Source organism: Nerophis lumbriciformis, linkage group LG06 (assembly GCF_033978685.3).
Source record: "Nerophis lumbriciformis linkage group LG06, RoL_Nlum_v2.1, whole genome shotgun sequence".
Classification (NCBI taxonomy): domain Eukaryota; kingdom Metazoa; phylum Chordata; class Actinopteri; order Syngnathiformes; family Syngnathidae; genus Nerophis; species Nerophis lumbriciformis.
This window is the reverse complement of record NC_084553.2, coordinates 36831530-36850095: the sequence shown is the minus strand read 5'-3', so window position 1 is coordinate 36850095 and position 18566 is coordinate 36831530. Positions and strand designations below refer to the sequence as shown.

Sequence of the window (18566 nt, the reverse complement as noted above, 5' to 3'; positions counted from 1 at the left end):
GCACCAAATCATTGAATTTCAATATTTTGGATTTGATAAATAAAGGGTTTGGGTGTTCTTTGTGTCCATCATTATGTATTATTCTACTTGACCTTTTTTGTAACACAGTCAGTTATTTCCGCATATTTCTGCACAATAACTGAGATATGGTAACACTAGCGATATATTTTGCTTTATTCAATATAGAAACATTTCTTGCCACCTTATGTTGCATATTTTTTACATGAGATTTCCAGTTCATTTTCTTATCTATTATTACGCCCCAAAAATGTACTTATTTTACTCGTTCAATTTAAAGTCTTTATATTTGTAATTGTGTTTGACTTTCTCTTCTGTTGTTACCGAATAACATTATTTTAGTTTTACTGAGATTCAAAGATAGTCAAAATATCTCTTTATTTATAGTTTTTTTCTGTTATGATGTGTATTAGCCTGAACATCAGCATTCATCTTGTAGAGCAAATTTCTTTGGTTTCTCCTTCCAGCTGTCTCTCCGTCAGACACACCATCAGCAGCTTCTCCATATTTTCATGGATACCTGTCCGTCATTCAGATATTATTCAAGATACTTGGCTGGTGATAGACTTATTCTGCTACAGAGTAGTGCTGACTGGCAGTGATGTGCTTGTTTTCGATTATTTCTTTCATTAATTCAGTGAATTCCATCCACATTTTTCAGCATAGTTAACATGTTTGGGAAAACAAAGCTATGTCGATCTCTAGCTATAAGCTAAAGCTAGCAAGTAAAACCGGTTGTTCATTAGCATGCGCTACTCCAACTAATGGCAGGGATGCGTGTAACTCCCAATTTTTAGATCCTTAGTTAAGTTAAGGATCTCTTTAATTGAGGTACCACTGTAATAATTATAATAATCAAAACACAATGTGTACCTGAAGACCTTTCATATCCATGTTTTTATTTACATGACTTTTACTTGTTTAAATTTTTACTTGGACATGTCCAGGGTGTACCCCGCCTGCCGCCCGATTGTAGCTAAGATAGGCTCCAGCACCCCCCGTCACCCTGAAAGGGATAAGCGGCAGAAAATGGATGGATGGATTTAATTTCATAGGCAGTACATTCTTTTTCAATAGCAGTGAGTTCATGGAACATAAACAAAAGTCTTTCATTCCATTCTGGCTACCTCAGGGGTCAGCAACCCGCGGCTCCGGAGCCGCATGCGGCTCTTTGATCACTCTGATGCGGCTCAGCTGCATACTTGCCGAACCCCCCGATTTTCCCGGTAGACTTCCGGATTTCAGTGCCTCTCGCAGAAATCTCCCGGGATTAATATTCTCCGAATTTCACCCTTACAATAATAATAAGGGCGTGGCACGATGGTACAGTATTTAGCGCCCTCTACAATCTGTATTAACAGCGTTTCAGCCCCGTCTCTTGTCATATGCATCTTCTGCTTGCACACATAAGTGACAGCAAAGCATACTTGGTCAACAGCCACACAGGTTACACTGACGGTGGCCATATAAAACAACTTTAACACTCTTACTAATAATGCGCCACACTTTGAACCAAAACCAAACAAGAATGACAAACACATTTCGGGAGAACATCTGCACCTTAACACAACATAAACACAACAGAACAAATACCCAGAATCCCATGCAGCCCTGACTCTTCCGGGCTACATTATACACCCCTGCTACCACCAAACACCGCCCCCACCCCAACCTTGCTCCCTCACACATCAAACCCCCCCCCCCCCCCCCCCCGTGGTGGGCGGGGTTTGGTAGCGGGGGTGTATAATGTAGCCCGGAAGAGTTAGGGCTGCATGGGATTCTGGGTATTTGTTCTATTGTGTTTATGTTGTGTTACAGTGCAGATGTTCTCTCGAAATGTGTTTGTCATTCTTGTTTGGTGTGGGTTCACAGTGTGGCGCATTATTAGTAAGAGTGTTAAAGTTTTTTATACCGCCACCGTCAGTGTAACCTGTGTGGTTGATGACCAAGTATGCCTTGCTATCACTTAAGTGAGCAAACAGAAGCCCCATACAACGTGTGGCTGGGCCGGTACGCTGGTTGTAGTGGGCGCTAAATACTGTATCATCATGGCACGTTCGAGAGAACAGTTGCCCTGAAATTTGTAGTCTGCCGGTAAAATCGGGAGGGTTGACAAGTATGACGCTGTCAAGCGTCATTCACATAAAACCTGCAGACCGCAGTAACATTCAATTTCCATATTAAGGTGTGGGCCGCGTGTCTGAGACCCTTGGTTTATACATAGCACAAAACAAAACAAAATTTTTAATGCAGTATTATTTCATTTTAAATTTCAAAAGATTTCTGCGGCTCCCATTGTTTTCTTTAGTTTGTGAAACTGGTCAAAATGGCTCTTTGACTGGTAAAGGTTGCCGACCCCTGGGCTACCCCTAAGTAATGGTGATGTAATCCCTGGTGATAATGTGGTGCATACGTTTGTGTTTTTAGTGATCCTGTGTGGGCCACCTCCTCAAGTGCAACACGGAGAAGTGCAAGGAACAGACCATTCATGGGGATCAAGTATTAGCTACAGTTGTTTCCATGGTTACCATTTGTCAATGCCAGCTGTGGTGGCATGTGAGGGGAATGGAACATGGACGGGAGATGTCCCACAGTGTCTGCGTAAGTTTCCCATTTGCAACACTGCACATACTTCTTTATCTATGCCTAACTTGATATATTTGGTGTTTCTAGCGGTCCTTTGCGGTGATCCAGGCTCTCCTGGAGGCGGATTCAGAGAAGGGAGCATCTTTACTTACCGGTCAGTGGTAAACAATATTGATATCTTACTATAACCTTTTTTATGTTCATTACTCTTGGTGGGTTTTTCATTAGGAGTAAAAGAAAGAGGCTGTAGATACTGGAATATGTTGCAGCTATTGTCAATAGAGGCCCTTAAGTTCAGAAGCAGGATTGGACACTTAAAGTGATGTAGGAGAGGGTGTATGATGTCTTATGTGATTGCTAATCACAGGTTTATGTTGTGGGGTAATTTCCTCCATAGGTCAGAGGTCAGATTCTACTGCCAGACCCCCTACTTGTTGGTCGGCTCCCCTTCCAGAGAGTGTCAGGCTGATGGGATGTGGAGTGGCCAACAACCAGCTTGTATAGGTAAAAAGCACACAGTGACAAGAATGCACAAAATGTGTTTAGCACGATTGCTGCTATTAAAATACATTTCTGTTTGATATGAAATAAAAACTCTCCATTCTCTAATCCCTGAAGTGTGTAAATATATAAATTTTTTCAATAGTTTGGTAATTACTTTCATCAATAAGTTATGATTGTTATACAACATCCAATTATTAGTGAACAAGTTTGTGGCACTTTTTAAAAGCACTAGTAGTCCTCTGTGTAGCGAAAGCTAAAGATGTTATCGCACCACCATAATGTTCTGATGTCACTATTGGATTCCTTTGAAGATTTTATCTTGGAAACAGTCGCTTCCTTTTCATGTTAAGGCATTAGGTCTATTTTAAACACGTTTATCACCCTACAAAATGGAAAAAATGTAGTGTAACGAGGGCACAGCAGCCTCATTGCTGTTTAAGCTTTTAAGCCAATCTCAGCTAGAAAATATTATCAAATGTGCGTGTGTGTGTGTGTGTGTGTGTGTGTGTGTGTGTGTGTGTGTGTGTGTGTGTGTGTGTGTGTGTGTGTGTGTGTGTAGATCCGGCATTTAACAGCTGTCGTGACCCAGGAACGCCAGCATATGGTATCCCGGTCCAGGCTCAGGGACTTCAGGTCAGATATGAGAGTCTATGAAACAACACATTGATAGTATTATTCTTTTTTTGATCCTCTTCTGTTTTGTTTAGAAATGTATTCAGCTTTGTGTTTGTAGGTTATGTTCTTGAAGGTTGTGGTTGCTGATTACGATGATTTGTCCAATTTGTCTTTGTCCAATTTAGGTTGGAAGTAAACTGTCTTTTAAGTGCCGCAAGAACTACCACATTCTTGGTTCCACCACAAGAACGTGTTTAGAAAATCTCACTTGGAGTGGAACACAGCCTGAATGTATTGGTGAGAGAGTTTTATTACTCCCAACTCTTGTGTCCGTTTATTTGTTGTATTTCGATTCCTGACCTTCTCATCCATCACTCAGCTCATTCGTGCCGTCAGCCCGAGACCCCCAGTAATGTGGATGTCCGCTCAATGGACTTGCCGACATTGGGCTATACGCTAATCTACACGTGTCAAGACGGGTTCTATCTGGCTGGTGGATCGGAACACAGAACATGTAAAAGTGATGGGAAATGGTCAGGCAAACCACCACTGTGTAAAGGTATTCAAATCTAGTCTTCTACTCGAGCAGTTCTAGTCAACTGGCGGCTCGGGGCCAAATCTGGCCCGAGAATGACATTATTCCGGCCCTCGAGCTCAGTGCTCCTGTTCTATAGAGGAACTTGGACCACTGTAAACACATCAGCAGATCCTTGCATTTACATTTTAACCCTGCTAGCAAACACAGAACACTGAGGTCCAAACTTGTGATTTACACAACTAAGGCAGTTATACATTTTTTTGTAATGTGATTTATGTAACTAAGGTGTTGTTGCAGATTATTTACTTCAGATGCAGTCAGTAGTCATTTGTTCAACTTCTATAGTTATACTAGTGGTGTTCCTCAAGGTTTCTTTTTAGTTCCCTTATCTGTCCATGCAGCTAGTTAATTGTACTTGATAAGACATCCAACATCCAGATGTGTATATTTTGAAATTAGCAGGTCTTTTAAAATAATTTCAACTTCAATTCTTAAATTAAGCATCCTCGGGATGTTGCAGAATCTTCAAACAAGATTTTCTACATGGGGAAAACCAACATATTTAAATAGTTATTTTCTCAATTTTAAAACATTTTTAAACTAGAATAGACAAAATAAAATTATTCATACTTAAACTAAGATTATGATGTAAAGTCAGTGACTAAACAATGTAAATAGCTTTTAAAACTCGGGAAATTTCTAGAAATAACATTTTAACGCTTGGCAAGTGGCATAAAATGTGCTGTGTGAGAGGCTCATATATTTGCAGCAAATTCTAAAAACTCTAGAGTGCTGTCATAGAGATGATCTATGACTTGCTTTTTGGCAGGACGTCCTTAAAAACAGCAAAGCACTCTCTAACTCCGAACCAAATGTCCACTGTAGAGGACGCTGTTTCTCTGGAATATACAAAATGATACTAATAGTGAGAGAAAAGTCCGGACCCCTCGTCCTTATCGTTTCAGAAATGTGGCTCCAAAAGCAATTTAGTTGAATATATCTGTACTTGACTTATTATCATGATGATGATCGTCATTCCAACCTGAACATTTCAGCTACAAAATGATCTCTATAATCATGCTGACCCAAGATCAGATATTTTAATGGTTTCAGAGTACAGTGCCTATATTGTTATTATTCAGAGTTGTCACGAAAATACACTTCTTAAAAATCATGTTCCTTTCAAAAAACACATCAAAGTGTAGGTCAGCAAGTTTGCTATTTTTTTTAAAGAAGCAGAAAAAAAAAAGCTTCTGGCTTTCCGACAAGAATCTCTCTGAAAGATAAAATTGTTCCGCAGAGGGGATTGTTTATCTTTATCAGCTTGATTTAAGCAGAATACAACGACTGATTAAAGCATTAAAGCGCATGCACTTGTTGACCTTTTTGAGATTTACATAGATCAGCGCAATGTCCTGTATTCTAGTCTTCACTTGCTCTCAACTATGGAGCTGTGTGTATGTCTATTATGCAAGCTTATCTTTTGTATAAAGGATAAAAGATAAAGCCACCACTTACAGTAAGTGGGCCTTTCCAAGACCATTTAACACAGCAGTCTTACTATTAGGTTACATGACACAAGAATAAAGCAACTAATCTACCGGTAAACCCCATTATGTCTGTTTTTGCCTGAACAAAATAATGTCTACTGTGTTGTCTTACACAAAAAGGTGTTGTATTATACTCCTCATTCCTTTCTGTCAGGAGAACTCCCTTCATGACAAATGTCCTTACAAATTGACAACGCAATCATTTACAAACATCATGTCTCTTCTCTTGACACAAATGCACATAAATCAACTAAAACAAACTATGTTTACATTCTAGTTGGAGTTAAAGTCAATCCCAAAGGCAAAGGAGACTCAGACATCCAGAAGAACAAAATTCGAGGTATGACCAACTGACACAACATACAATGTAACTTGCATGTTTGTTTTTTTGTTTGTTTATTTTTCTATTTGCTTAAGTTACTGTGTTCAATAGTATTCACAAAGGTTGACACAAGAGAAGAAGAGGTGCGGAATGTAGTGGCTGGCGGTGATTTAAAAATAAGTCGAAAACCTGAAGGTGCAACAGTATGCAATGCGTTTTGAAGTCAGGGTTTTGTGATCAATATATGCATCTAGAGGGAGAGGAGACAGCACCGTAGAATAAAGAATCGTGTTGTTTACTGAAGGAACCTGAATGCAACGCTAAGCACTTTTGAATTAGGAAGGTTTCTAATTAATGGATGGGATCCAGGCAGCACGCTTTAAGTGAATATACAGGACTTCTCGCTATATTTGACAAGAGGGTATTTAGAAATGTCCCACAGATGCTGCGGAACACAATCCCTTGGTTTGTTGTGAATTAAATATATATGTTACATTAGGGAATGGTTTGCTATTGCATCGACCTTGCACCTTCAGTGGACTGCTCATTTTGCCTCAAGGAAATAATATTCAGCTCTCTTTTGTTGGCCACCTGCATAATCTAATGAGATCCAATACAAAGTATGTATAAAAAGGATTGTAAAAGATAATAATGCAACAGCATGATAATGAATTACTGTATTAATGGTAAATGGGTGATACTTGGGAATAAGCGGTAGAAAATGGATGGATGGATGTATAGCGCTTTTCTACCTTCAAGGTACTCAAAGCGCTTTTTCCACATTCACCCATTCACACACACATTCCCACACTGATGGCTGGAGCTGCCATGCAAGGCCCTAACCACGATGCAAGGGTGAAGTGTCTTGCTCAAGGACACAACGGACGTGACTAGGTTGGTAGAAGGTGGGGATTGAACCAGGAACCCTTAGGTTGCTGGCACAGCCCCTTTCCCAAATGCGCCACGTCGTCCCCGATATCTCGTACTGACTTGCTTGCTGTATAATGAACATCAAATATATATTATTGGGTTCAGCCGCATGCATTAGAAGAGGAAGAAAACTAATAGTGGTCTTGTTTCTTCTTCCCCTGCAGTTCCAGTGGACGTGTTCTCCCACAACTCGGAATGGAGAGGTTTCTACGAGTATCTGGGCAAGAGACAGGCCACCACATTTACAGTGACAGGCTTCAATGCGACTAGTGGAAGGGTTAACATCACTTTACTAGAAACCAGTGGAGTGTCCATCAGACTATCAGGTAATGCAAAGTCCTTAACATGTCATACTGTATATTGACAATTATTACCAGGAAGTTATATAATCGTTACAGTTAGTTAGCTGGTTAGTTAGTTAACATCACAACTCAAAATGTAAAGGTGGTATTTTCATTACATTTTTATGAACGTCCAAAATGGAATGAGGAACAAGAAAATACATTTTGGATATTGCACGTTATCTTACGTTTACGTTACAAGCTTCAACTTCTGTGTGTGTACGCTTGTGGACCCGCTTCCACCCACTGGAACAAAGATAGTTCGAGATTTCGCCCGTTTCTTTCATTCCACTATAGATAGCTCAAAAAGTTAACTGCAGATTCTGATTCAACTTTTAGGAAATGTCAGAAATGAAATAAAGGAACAAGTCGTTATATTCCGCTGATCCAGAGCCTTTCTACTATGTTATCTTACGTTTACGATAAGAGCTTCAACTTCTGTGTGTGTATGCTGGTGACCCCGCCTCCACCCACAAGGACAAATAGAGTGGATGACTGACAAGAAGCTTCACTCTGTTTCTTGCATTCCGCTATAGATGGCTCAAAAAGTTAAGGACACATTTTAATTCAACTTTTAGGAAATGTCCGAAATAGTATAAAGGGATGTGATCTGGATCTTCGTGAAAATGTTATCACTTACATTTACGGGGAGCAATGTTCCCTCTAATTGTTCATGTGTGTGAGCAAACACAAAAACTCCCTGAGCATTCAGTGGAGCACATGTGAGCAACATCACACGTGGCAATACCAGCAGCACACCTGTCTCAAACCAACCTTTTATAATAACACTCAAATGACAGGAGTCATTTTCATGAGATTATTTTCTAATATTAGTGATATGGCCCAAGTGTAATGAAAATAAAATAAATCTTGTTTTTTATAAGCTATTGATTAGTATTGTACAATATGTCTGGGTGGGGGTCCTGCTTTGGAAATCATTTGTACCCCTTTCAGAGATCACATTGAGTTCCCCTAAACATCCTCATGTTGCACAATGAAATGTAAGCATAGGATGAAGTGTGCATTCCTGTAACTTTCTCTAGTAACATCATTTCATGATTAATATCAATAAATTAACATTAATAATGACAGTAGAATAAGCACACATATGACCGAGGAGTCATAGTGTAACTTTGTGTGGTGTTTGAGTTGTCCGACTTTTTGTGTGGCCATAAATGCACCAGTGGCTTAGTGGTATGCGTGTTGGTGACAGATGACAAGTTGGTTTTGGCCTGGTTTGTACGGCAGAAAATGACTAGTTTTTCGAGATAGAAGTTTTTTACTCAAGTTTTGGTGTGGTTATGGCCAAATATAAACAGTTTTGCTCAATAAAGTGATCAATATAATTCCTGTGCTCTTAGCATCTCGATAGACGTTACAATAATTGAACGGTGTTCAATTGAACGGTGTTGACGAACACCGTTAGGGCCGCTTGTTGTCAATGTCACTCAGAGTTGCATTGCAAAATTATACAGAATAAATGTGTTTATTTTGTTTAGAATTCAGATGAGATTTGATTTGGTGCGCGGCATATATTTACTGTGCGCAGAGGACGCTTGAGCAGTGCGCAATTGCGCAGGCGTGCACCTTAGAGGGAACGTTGACAGGGAGATCCAGATCACCGTCTGGATTCGGGACGTTTTGTTACTATTGGAAAATAGGGCCTGGCAGAGGTCTGGGAATTCAAGTGCTTTCTCTATTTTTAATTTTTTGTGTAAGTGACTAAGATCTTCACATTTATGTATTGTTATTGTGTCATATGTAAGTGTATACTTGAAAATAAATACCCAAAATATTTCCAAGAAACAAAAATGTTAAAGGTTTACAGAAAATGTATGCAGACACAAAACTGAATGGACATATTACATTGGCAAATAGCCAATATAAATTGTTATGTAACGCCTTGTAAGAGTTGAACTTGTACAGAAATGACATCCCTTTGTATAAATGAAGGATGCACGTTAAAGTTAAAGTTAAAGTTAAAGTACCAATGATTGTCACACACACACTAGGTGTGGCGAGATTATTCTCTGCATTTGACCCATCACCCTTGATCACCCCCTGGGAGGTGAGGGGAGCAGTGGGCAGCAGCGGTGGCTGCGCCCGGGAATCATTTTGGTGATTTAACCCCCAATCCAGCATGAAGAAAATGAAGGGGAATTTAAGGCGTTAATACTGGATTTAGGAGATTGCACATTGATTCACACTTATTAGCCACACTGCGATGAAGCTGGTGCGATGTGATGCTTGATCGAATAGATAGATGCCTTGATTACAAAAATGTAAGCGCGTTCACAGTTGACAAAACACAAACAATATGGCTTTGCGTGAGACCTGCTTGTTAATGCGCTAAATTATATGATATTCAGGGCCACTGGAGGAATCCATAAAATCTCTGACAGGTTTTGTGCCTCTGCAAGTAAGCACACATTATCTCTTCGATTCTTTTCCCTTGTGATCACTGCTTTTAAACAGTTTCAACTTCATAACAATAGTGCCCAGTACCATAGAAAAGATATTCCTTGTACAGTTGAAAGGAGCATGATTTATTCATCAATGGCTCCCACTAACAATGTGGATCAAATTCAAACTATACACATGACAATTCCCATTAGAATGAGATGTGTGGTTCTCCCACAATTACTTGGAATGTCCTTGGAAAATCACCTACATCATTTTGTAAACAAATGCCTGCCGTACTGATAAATAATTTGATTAGTCCAGTTTGAATGTAATATTTTGATGGGGTTTTTTTTGCATAAATTCCTACTACATTTTTGTGAGAACACATTGCTGCCATTATTTGTAGTAAATGAATCACACGCTCAAAATGCAGAAAAAAATGTCCAATAGAAGAATGTATGTGAGCAAGGCTTCACCCCAAACAATATGTCAGGTGCTTGGGTGGGATATAAGCATTTCAAATGTCAACATTTCTCCTTTGCTCTGTTTGTCAGTCAACTTGTGTTTCTCTTCCTGGTTGACAACCTTCCCGGGAGCCATTGAACCCCTCATTTAAATCAGTGTGCTCCATTTCACAACTGCCATTAGTTTGATTTGCTCGCAGTATCCCTGCTTTATATGCAAATAAAAAATGTGCACCACGGCAGTTTGCATGGACCAAATGTGCTGTTGCTTTTAAGTGACAGAAAGTAGCAAAGCACTATTCTTTTTCTTGATATAGTCACCTAATTATTATTATTTTTTCAATACAGTCGTACCTCGGTTTTCAAATGCCCTGGTTTTAGGCGGAAATGTTCACCAAAAATAATTCTGTGTAAGTAGGATTAAACGGACATTGGTGTCTCAGTCTCTGGGATTTTTATATTGGATGCAGCTTCAAAATAACCCACCATAGAGTCAAATAAAGTTGTAGTATATAGTAATCAAAGTCGAGGAGAGCCTTAGAGTCCATGTTTCCAGAGATTCAGTGAAGATAAGCACTTTATCGTCATTGCACTTAAAACGGAATTGCAATGGAATTACATTTTCAGCACAGACCCGTTCAGCACAGACCCAGCAAGCCCCTACTAAGACGGGCATCTGGAAGGGGTGGACGGTGGGAGCCAGGGGCTCCAGATACGCAGCACGGCTGCAGTAGCATGAGGCGCGGCGCCAACTACCGCCGGACCGCAGGGCTTGAGAGCGGCCCAAAAAAAGAATAATATATATATATATATATATATATATATATATATATATATATATATATATATATATATATATATATATATATATATATATATATATATATATATATATATTAGAGTGTCCGCCCTGAGATCGGTAGGTTGTGAGTTCATACCAAAGACTATAAAAATGGGACCCATTACCTCCCTGCTTGGCAATCAGCATCAAGGGTTGAAATTGGGGGTTAAATCACCAAAAATGATTCCCGGGCGTGGCCACCGCTGCTGCCCACTACTCCCCTCACACCAGGGGGTGAACAACAGGGGATGGGTCAAATGCAGAGGACAAATTTCACCATACCTAGTGTGTGTGTGACAATCATTGGTACTTTTAACTTTTAACTTTAACAAACAAATCCATGCACAGGCCGGTGGGGCAGCGATCCAGCCCCTGAACCTACTGTCCGAGAACCAGCCGATCACTACACCCGCCCAGACACAGGTCCAGCCGCGCCCCCCGCCCCCGTCCGCAGAGGATGGCACCACACTGGGCGTGAAGCACGGCATGGAAGAGCGCGAGGGCAGGCCCGGGCCGACACCAGACAAGCCAATTTACACGACAACAAACAATAACGAAGCAAGTTCACCATCCCACAGCGCGAGGTCGGAACAGACGGGCACGAACCACGCCCAACAAGAAGCGAAACCCGAGCGACGCTACACAAACTGGAAGTGAAGACAACTGACCACCCAATCCACCTCCGTTAAAAAAGATAAATAAATAAAATACAATTTTAGACAATTAAAAACCTTACACCCACAGCGAGGTCTCTGCATGGGAATGGCAGGCCACTAGACCGCAGTCCCCAGAGCTTGCGTCGGCCGAGGATGCAATGAGGGGAACGCCACACCCCCGTACCCCTACTCACCGGCCTGGAGTCACTCTGCAGGCACGGCGAACAGAGTTCAACTCCCCAGGTGTTGTTGAAGTCCAGCCAAACAATCGTAATATGGTGCTTGATGGCTGTCCTCTGTAGTTTTGTAGAGAACAAAGCTGTCATGCATGTGTGTGATTGCATAAGGTAATTAGTTGATGTAAACAAAGTCATGTGAGCACACAGTTTTGTCTTAGCATTCTTGGATATAACACGAATGCCAGCACTTTGATAACGACAGTAAGAAACACAGTGGTCTCACAGAGGTGGCGTTTGTGGGCCGCATGCACCCCCCATATCTCCTTTCTCATCCTTTCTCGTCTTTAATAAAGCCTCTATGTCTATCCTCCAAAGGTACCTACAAGTCTGAGGAGAACCAGCTTCTTCTGAAGGTCTACCAGGTCAAGGGGCCCACAGAGCATTACTACAGCAAGTTTAAAAATGACAACTGGGCAATGGATGGATATGTAAGAAAGACTCCTAGACTCCTTCTCCACATATTAGAACTAAACTTAACTATAATGTCACTTGCATCAGGTCATCACGAAGAACATTAAAATTCCAGATAGTCCCTCCGTCTGTCACATTATGCAAACTAGTTACCATGGCATACAATGAAGTATAATTATCTTTTCAAAGGGGGATTTATGTGGTTTACTAAAAAGCTTTTGTCATCATCTTTTTGAAAGCATGTAATTTTAAGAAAGTATAGACTAGAGAATGCCAAAAGAACAAAAAGTATTATATAAATATACATTGTTTTAAAAATTCACACTTGATGAAATAGGTTATCAAAAGGCATTCACACTTTCTTTTGATTGGTTTAATATGATACCCAGCAACGTATTTATGGCATTCATCCAGAATATGCTTAATATCATCAGTGTCACATTTACATTGACTTTTTAAAATTTAGAATATATTTTTTTTCCCACCGGACAACTAAAAGACAGCTTTATTACTCACCCTTGGCTTAGTGAATAAAACTTTATTAAAGTTGCCAGTTCGTGATATTTCATTTTGATTGATCACACACGGCACCTTACACATACTACCAGCTGGACAGAAACAAATACTATTCTTATAATATGGCTACAACCCTACAATGCAATGTAAGTTATAAATTTACATTCTGCTGTAATTATTTTTACGAAACATTATACTGTAAATCAGTGTTTCTTAATCGTAGGCCCATTATTGGGCCGTGAGCGCCCTCTCGAGGGCCCCTCAAAAATATGTGTTTTTCAGCTGTGGTCCATATGGGCCGCAGCGGTACTCAGTTGTAATACACTTTTCCACCAGTACAATATTAAACAAACAGAAGTAGTTTGGAGCTAAGGTCTACTAAGCGCAACATCCATCCTTCCATCCATTTTCTACCGCTTGTCCCTTTCGGGGTCGCTGGAGGTGCTGGAGCCTATTATTACTAATTTAGTTTATTTAATTTAGCGCTACATAATTGCATGTGTATTAATTTTTAACAGTTATTTATGAGTCCCTTGAGTATATTTGGTTCATACTTATTTTTCTAATCAGCCTGCCTTAAGTCTAAGGTTTTTGTGTTAAATAAATAATAATCTTTGTGATTAACACATGGTTTCATATCATTTGAGAAAGTTATAAAATGTAAGTAGGTTAGATCTAATCATTGAATTTGATTTAAAGCAAGAGTAAGATTAAGAGTAAGATTAGTACTATTTCGGTGCAAATATTTGAGTGGGCCCTGGGCCCCTCTGTAGTGGAAAAGTTAGGCCTCGAGGTTAAAAAGATTAAAATGACTACAACAACAAGATGTTATACTCCAGAATTTCACTCTCATTGCCTTCGCCTGATGAAAAAACTGTCGTTTTTATGTATATTTTATGTTTTGCACAGCTCTTACTTGAAATCACACCATACGTGGTGTTCTCTCTTTAGGTGACTGCAGAATCGGACCAGAAAACATTTGTCTACCAAGGGCATATTCACAGTAAAGACTTTGGCAAGTTCCATCTGACAAGACAAGGTAAGTCTGCACTTACCCAAAGAGGCCGCAAATGATGAAAGTATTTGTTGAATTTGATTTTGTGTACCGTAAAATTAATTTAGTTCGTGTTGGATTCAAACATGATAGCATTCATCTCATAGATGCTTCAAAATGGTGCATCATTTAAAAAGGAACTAAACGGTATTAAATGGTAAGGTACAACCAATAAATAAGACACTAGGGTTATCCCGATACCAATATTTTGGTACCGATACCGGTACCAAAATGTATCTCGATACTTTTCGATACTTTTCTAAATAAAGGGGACCACAAAAAATGGCATTATTGACTTTATTTTAACAAAAAATCTGATGTTACATTAAATTTGTTTCTTATTGCAATTTTCTCCTTAAATAAAATAGTGAACATACAAGACAACTTGTCTTTTATTAGTAAGTAAGCAAACAAAGGCTCCTAATTTAGCTGCTGACGTATGCAGTAACATATTGTGTCATTTTCCATTCTAGTATTTTGTTTAAATTATGAGGGACAAGTGGTAGAAATTTAATTATTAATCTACTTGTTCATTTACTGTTTATATCTGCTTACTTTCTCTTTTAACATGTTCTATCTACACTTCTGTTAAGATGTAATAATCACTTATACAATATATTATATTATATATTATTTATTATTATTATTATTGTCTATTGTGAGCGAACTGTGGTGCTGAATTTCCCCCAGGGATCAATAAAGTACTTTCTATTCTATTATATTCTATTCTTTCTTCCGTTGTTTGGATGCTTTAGTTTTGGATGAGACCACAAATTTGGGTATTGATCCGATACCAAGTAGTAACAGTATCATACAATGGTCATAATTTAAGTCCTCGTGTGTCCAGGGACGTATTTCCTGAGTTTAGAAATATAATATAAATAAAAAAAATTAAAAAAAAAGATTTTGTGATGCTAAAAAAATATAGTTGTAATCATAGTAGTATCAACTAGATACGCTCCTGTACTTGGTAACATTACAGTGGATGTCAGGTGTAGATCCACCCATGGCGTTTGTTTACATTGTGACGCCGGTGTGGTACGGTATGTGGTGAAGCATGTTTAGCTATTCCTAGTCCTCCAGGGACGATACTTGTAAGAAACTTACATGGAGGCGAGGATTAGTGATTTAGAAGTAGTTAAAACACTGCAGACTGCAGCTGGACGTTAGCCGCTAGCTAGCTAGCCATTTCTTAAAGCACCTCTTCCTGAGGGCGTTTCAGTGTTGTAACTTCACCTTTATTGTCAGTTTTTAAGCCAAAATGCGTTCATTCTCCCTTTTCTGTCTACAAACTGTGTCTGCTTGTACGTACTCAGTGATTGTGCGTTGCCGAACATGCTCCTCTGCTCGTAAAACCAGCAATGTCCCGACGTGACGACAACGCGCCGTCATGCCCGGGTGCAAGAGGGGGGGGTGGGGACCGGTACTTTTTAGAGGCGGTATAGTACCGAATATGATTCATTACTATCGCGGTACTATACTAGTACCGGTATACCGTACAACCCTATAAGATATGAATCATAAGTTTGCTTGTCTGTATTTGCAAAAAAGTATTCTCATAAAAGTGTTGAGCTCTGTATGAGTTTATTTCTGTCTGTGATGTCAGGCCCCGTAGCCACGGCGATAGACACATCCAATCCCTATACAAACAGCAGCTCGGTCGCAGCAGCCATCTTGGTTCCTTTCTTCGCCCTCATCCTGTCTGGATTCGCCTTCTACCTCTATAAGCACAGGTAGGCCACGGATGCATGACAGCTGTGAATGGAACGCTGCATCTTCAAATTGTGTTCTTATTTAATCCAACACTGAATCAATCATTATAAAGCAATACAAATGTAAAGTTAACGTCTCAAATTTTCCCAGTGTAAGGCAATAATGGCATGGTAAAGGTAAATATTTGAAATGCATCATTGTTGCAATGATGCATGTCCCTAAATTGTTTGTCTAATTCCATAAGTAATTTTATGTGCTGCAGGAAATTATCTTATTTTCTGCCTTATTTCAACACACGTCTGCTTGCCGTTCTTCTCAGACTGGTAATTAATTATTGCATGTCTATATCTTTGTTCATGCTGCGGAGAGATACTGTAGAGCGAGGGGATATAACGGCTCTCTCTCCATATGCAGTGGATGCAAAAGTAATTCATGAAATGAAGGAAATCGAAATATATCACACACGTTAATTTAAGGTATTTTGTTAAAAAAATTATGAACAAATGTTGATTGATTCGTATCTAAAAGCAAAGAACAGAATAATGTATCCCACTGCTGTTTAAAGGCAAATGTGTGTAATTGTTTCTTCTTTTTTTTAGGAACATTTAAAAAAAGTGATTTTAAGCAATGTATTACAGTATACAAAACACACTTCAAGGAACATTAAAACCAGCATAATTCATAGTTAAATGGCAAATTTTGAGAATTTTGCATTCAGGGTTGCCCCAGCACAACACACGTAGTGCTTAGGGCCCCCGCCTTCTTGCGTGAAGAAGCGCATATAAAATCTCAATTGATGAATGACAGGGCACTTCCTATGACATTTTAACACAAACCTATTTCTACCACATGAATATGGCAAATTTCCCTTAAGTTATACTGGTTCCAGTGGCGCACGACATTCGTCCTTATTTTGTAAGGCAGAGATACAGGGTTCAAATTCAGGTTGGAGTTGTTTTAAGAAGGGTTGATGTTAGATTTTTTTCCCAATTCACTTCAGATAAAAGGTACTTGGAGCAATAATGTGTATATAAAATAATAGTGCAGCTATACTAAAAATTTAATCAAAGATAAAGTGTCAACAAATTAATGATGTGTCAATATGTTTTGCACTAAAAAAAATAAACCATTGAACAATTTGTTTCCCACAAATACATTCTAGGAAAAAACATGCATCAAATTTAATTCTAGTTAATTCTAATTCTTTAGATCTAAAAAAGTATAAACAATGTTTCACATAAATACAAGTCAGTGAAAAAATTTTGTAATGGAGGAGCGCCAAATAAAATTCTGCCTAGGGCGGCAAAAAATATTGCCAATCACCAACATTGACTTGGTCACTAAGACAAATTGATGACTATTGTTTCTTGTCCCTGTCCCAGTTTTTACTGGTCTGCAAAACAAAGTGAATGGCGGAGGTGTGGTTCAAAGCAGAAGTACATGTTTTTATAGGACAATGGACAATCGTTTAAATGTTTGTTTTTTCCAGACAAAGTCAAAAATAAACTTTATAAACAATTGATAGCTTTGCCGGTCACAACCTGAGGTACACCTGCCCACGATCCGATCAACACAGCGCTGCATAAGAAAAGCTATTTTTATCACATGTCTGTGATATTATGCGTATGCAAGAGTATTCAACATTGTAACAACATTTATAAGTCAGAAAAGAAGAAAATGATCCAAGCCCCCCTTTGAATAAAGGTGTACGACCGTCAACAAACCACTGACTATACTATGACATTACTGCGTTAAGAGAGTGTGTGGAAGTGTACATTATGTTAAAGCTGATGGTTGTGTGCAGGACATTGTCTGCTGACACAGATGACAATGAACGACCAAAAGATACCTGGGGGCCTGGCGGCAGGTAAGACTGACGCCTGTCATTCACCTGGTTTCCAGCGGCAACCAGACCGCCGCCCGCCGCCACATCTTCCGTCAGTGTTGCCATTGCTTGCTTGCAGTTTGCAACAATTTTTTTCATGCTTGAAAATACGGCTGCACGATGAAGGGAAAGAGCTGAGTTGAAAGAGAATCAAACTAACAAGAAGCAAAGGTAAAGGTTAAAACCTACTAAAGGTAAAATAAAAGATCTGATTCTACCAAAGATGTGCAGCCCTACTGTATCTAAACGGCTATCATTTGCGGCTATCGTGAATTGTATTTTGTATTTGACTTCATTGTCATCTCTCTGTCTATCAAGAAGCCTTGTTAAAGTCAATTGAATAGTCTTGTTATGCTATTTTTATGGCAGTGTAAGCAACAATCAGACATTTTATTTTCACACGTAGGGTCCAATTAGCAACAGCATTTGGCTTTGGCAGTTACTAAATTTAGATTTGTATCTATAAGTTATTTTATATGAGTCAATTGCTGGACTACAAACAGCTGCACTGGTAGTTTTTATACTTACTGGCTTCCTGAGTGTCAACAACTCTTCCGACATTAGTACTGTAATATTACTAGATAATTAGTAGAGATGTAACAGTATTGTAAATACCGTGGTATTGCGGTTTCAAAATCTTTACAATAATTCTGTGACGTGTGACAATATCTAACAAAAATTTGATGAGTGTAGTTTTTTTGGCGCTTTCACCTTGGCTGGTCTGAAAATAAACTACATCTCCCAGATTCTCTCTCAGATTGCTAGCCAAGATGATCACGGCGCACCCGCGTGCGTTGCCACAACTTGCTATACTAGCGACACCATCATTTTTACAAACATTCTCTTTTTAAATGAACTGTTCAAGAAGACCAAGGAAGTTCAGAGCATCCGTCTTTTATGTTACGACATGGGGACCGTAACACTAGAAAACAGACAAACAAACCCTGGCGAAAACATAACCTCTTTGGCGGAGGTAAGAA

At 39.2% G+C, this 18566-nt stretch overlaps 1 protein-coding gene across 1 annotated transcript in view; it reads left to right on the top strand.

The window, feature by feature from the left end:
- The window catches only part of csmd1a (CUB and Sushi multiple domains 1a), a 1090750-nt gene that overhangs the window by 1061958 nt on the left and 10226 nt on the right, over positions 1–18566 (top strand). Inside the window, exons 63-74 of the mRNA XM_061964242.1 lie at positions 2446–2619; positions 2692–2758; positions 3002–3108; positions 3668–3741; positions 3909–4020; positions 4103–4282; positions 6089–6151; positions 7228–7389; positions 12323–12435; positions 13886–13973; positions 15595–15721; positions 17506–17568. Coding sequence (XP_061820226.1) covers positions 2446–2619; positions 2692–2758; positions 3002–3108; positions 3668–3741; positions 3909–4020; positions 4103–4282; positions 6089–6151; positions 7228–7389; positions 12323–12435; positions 13886–13973; positions 15595–15721; positions 17506–17568 — 1330 coding nt within the window. The remainder of the gene's footprint in view (positions 1–2445; positions 2620–2691; positions 2759–3001; positions 3109–3667; positions 3742–3908; positions 4021–4102; positions 4283–6088; positions 6152–7227; positions 7390–12322; positions 12436–13885; positions 13974–15594; positions 15722–17505; positions 17569–18566) is intronic.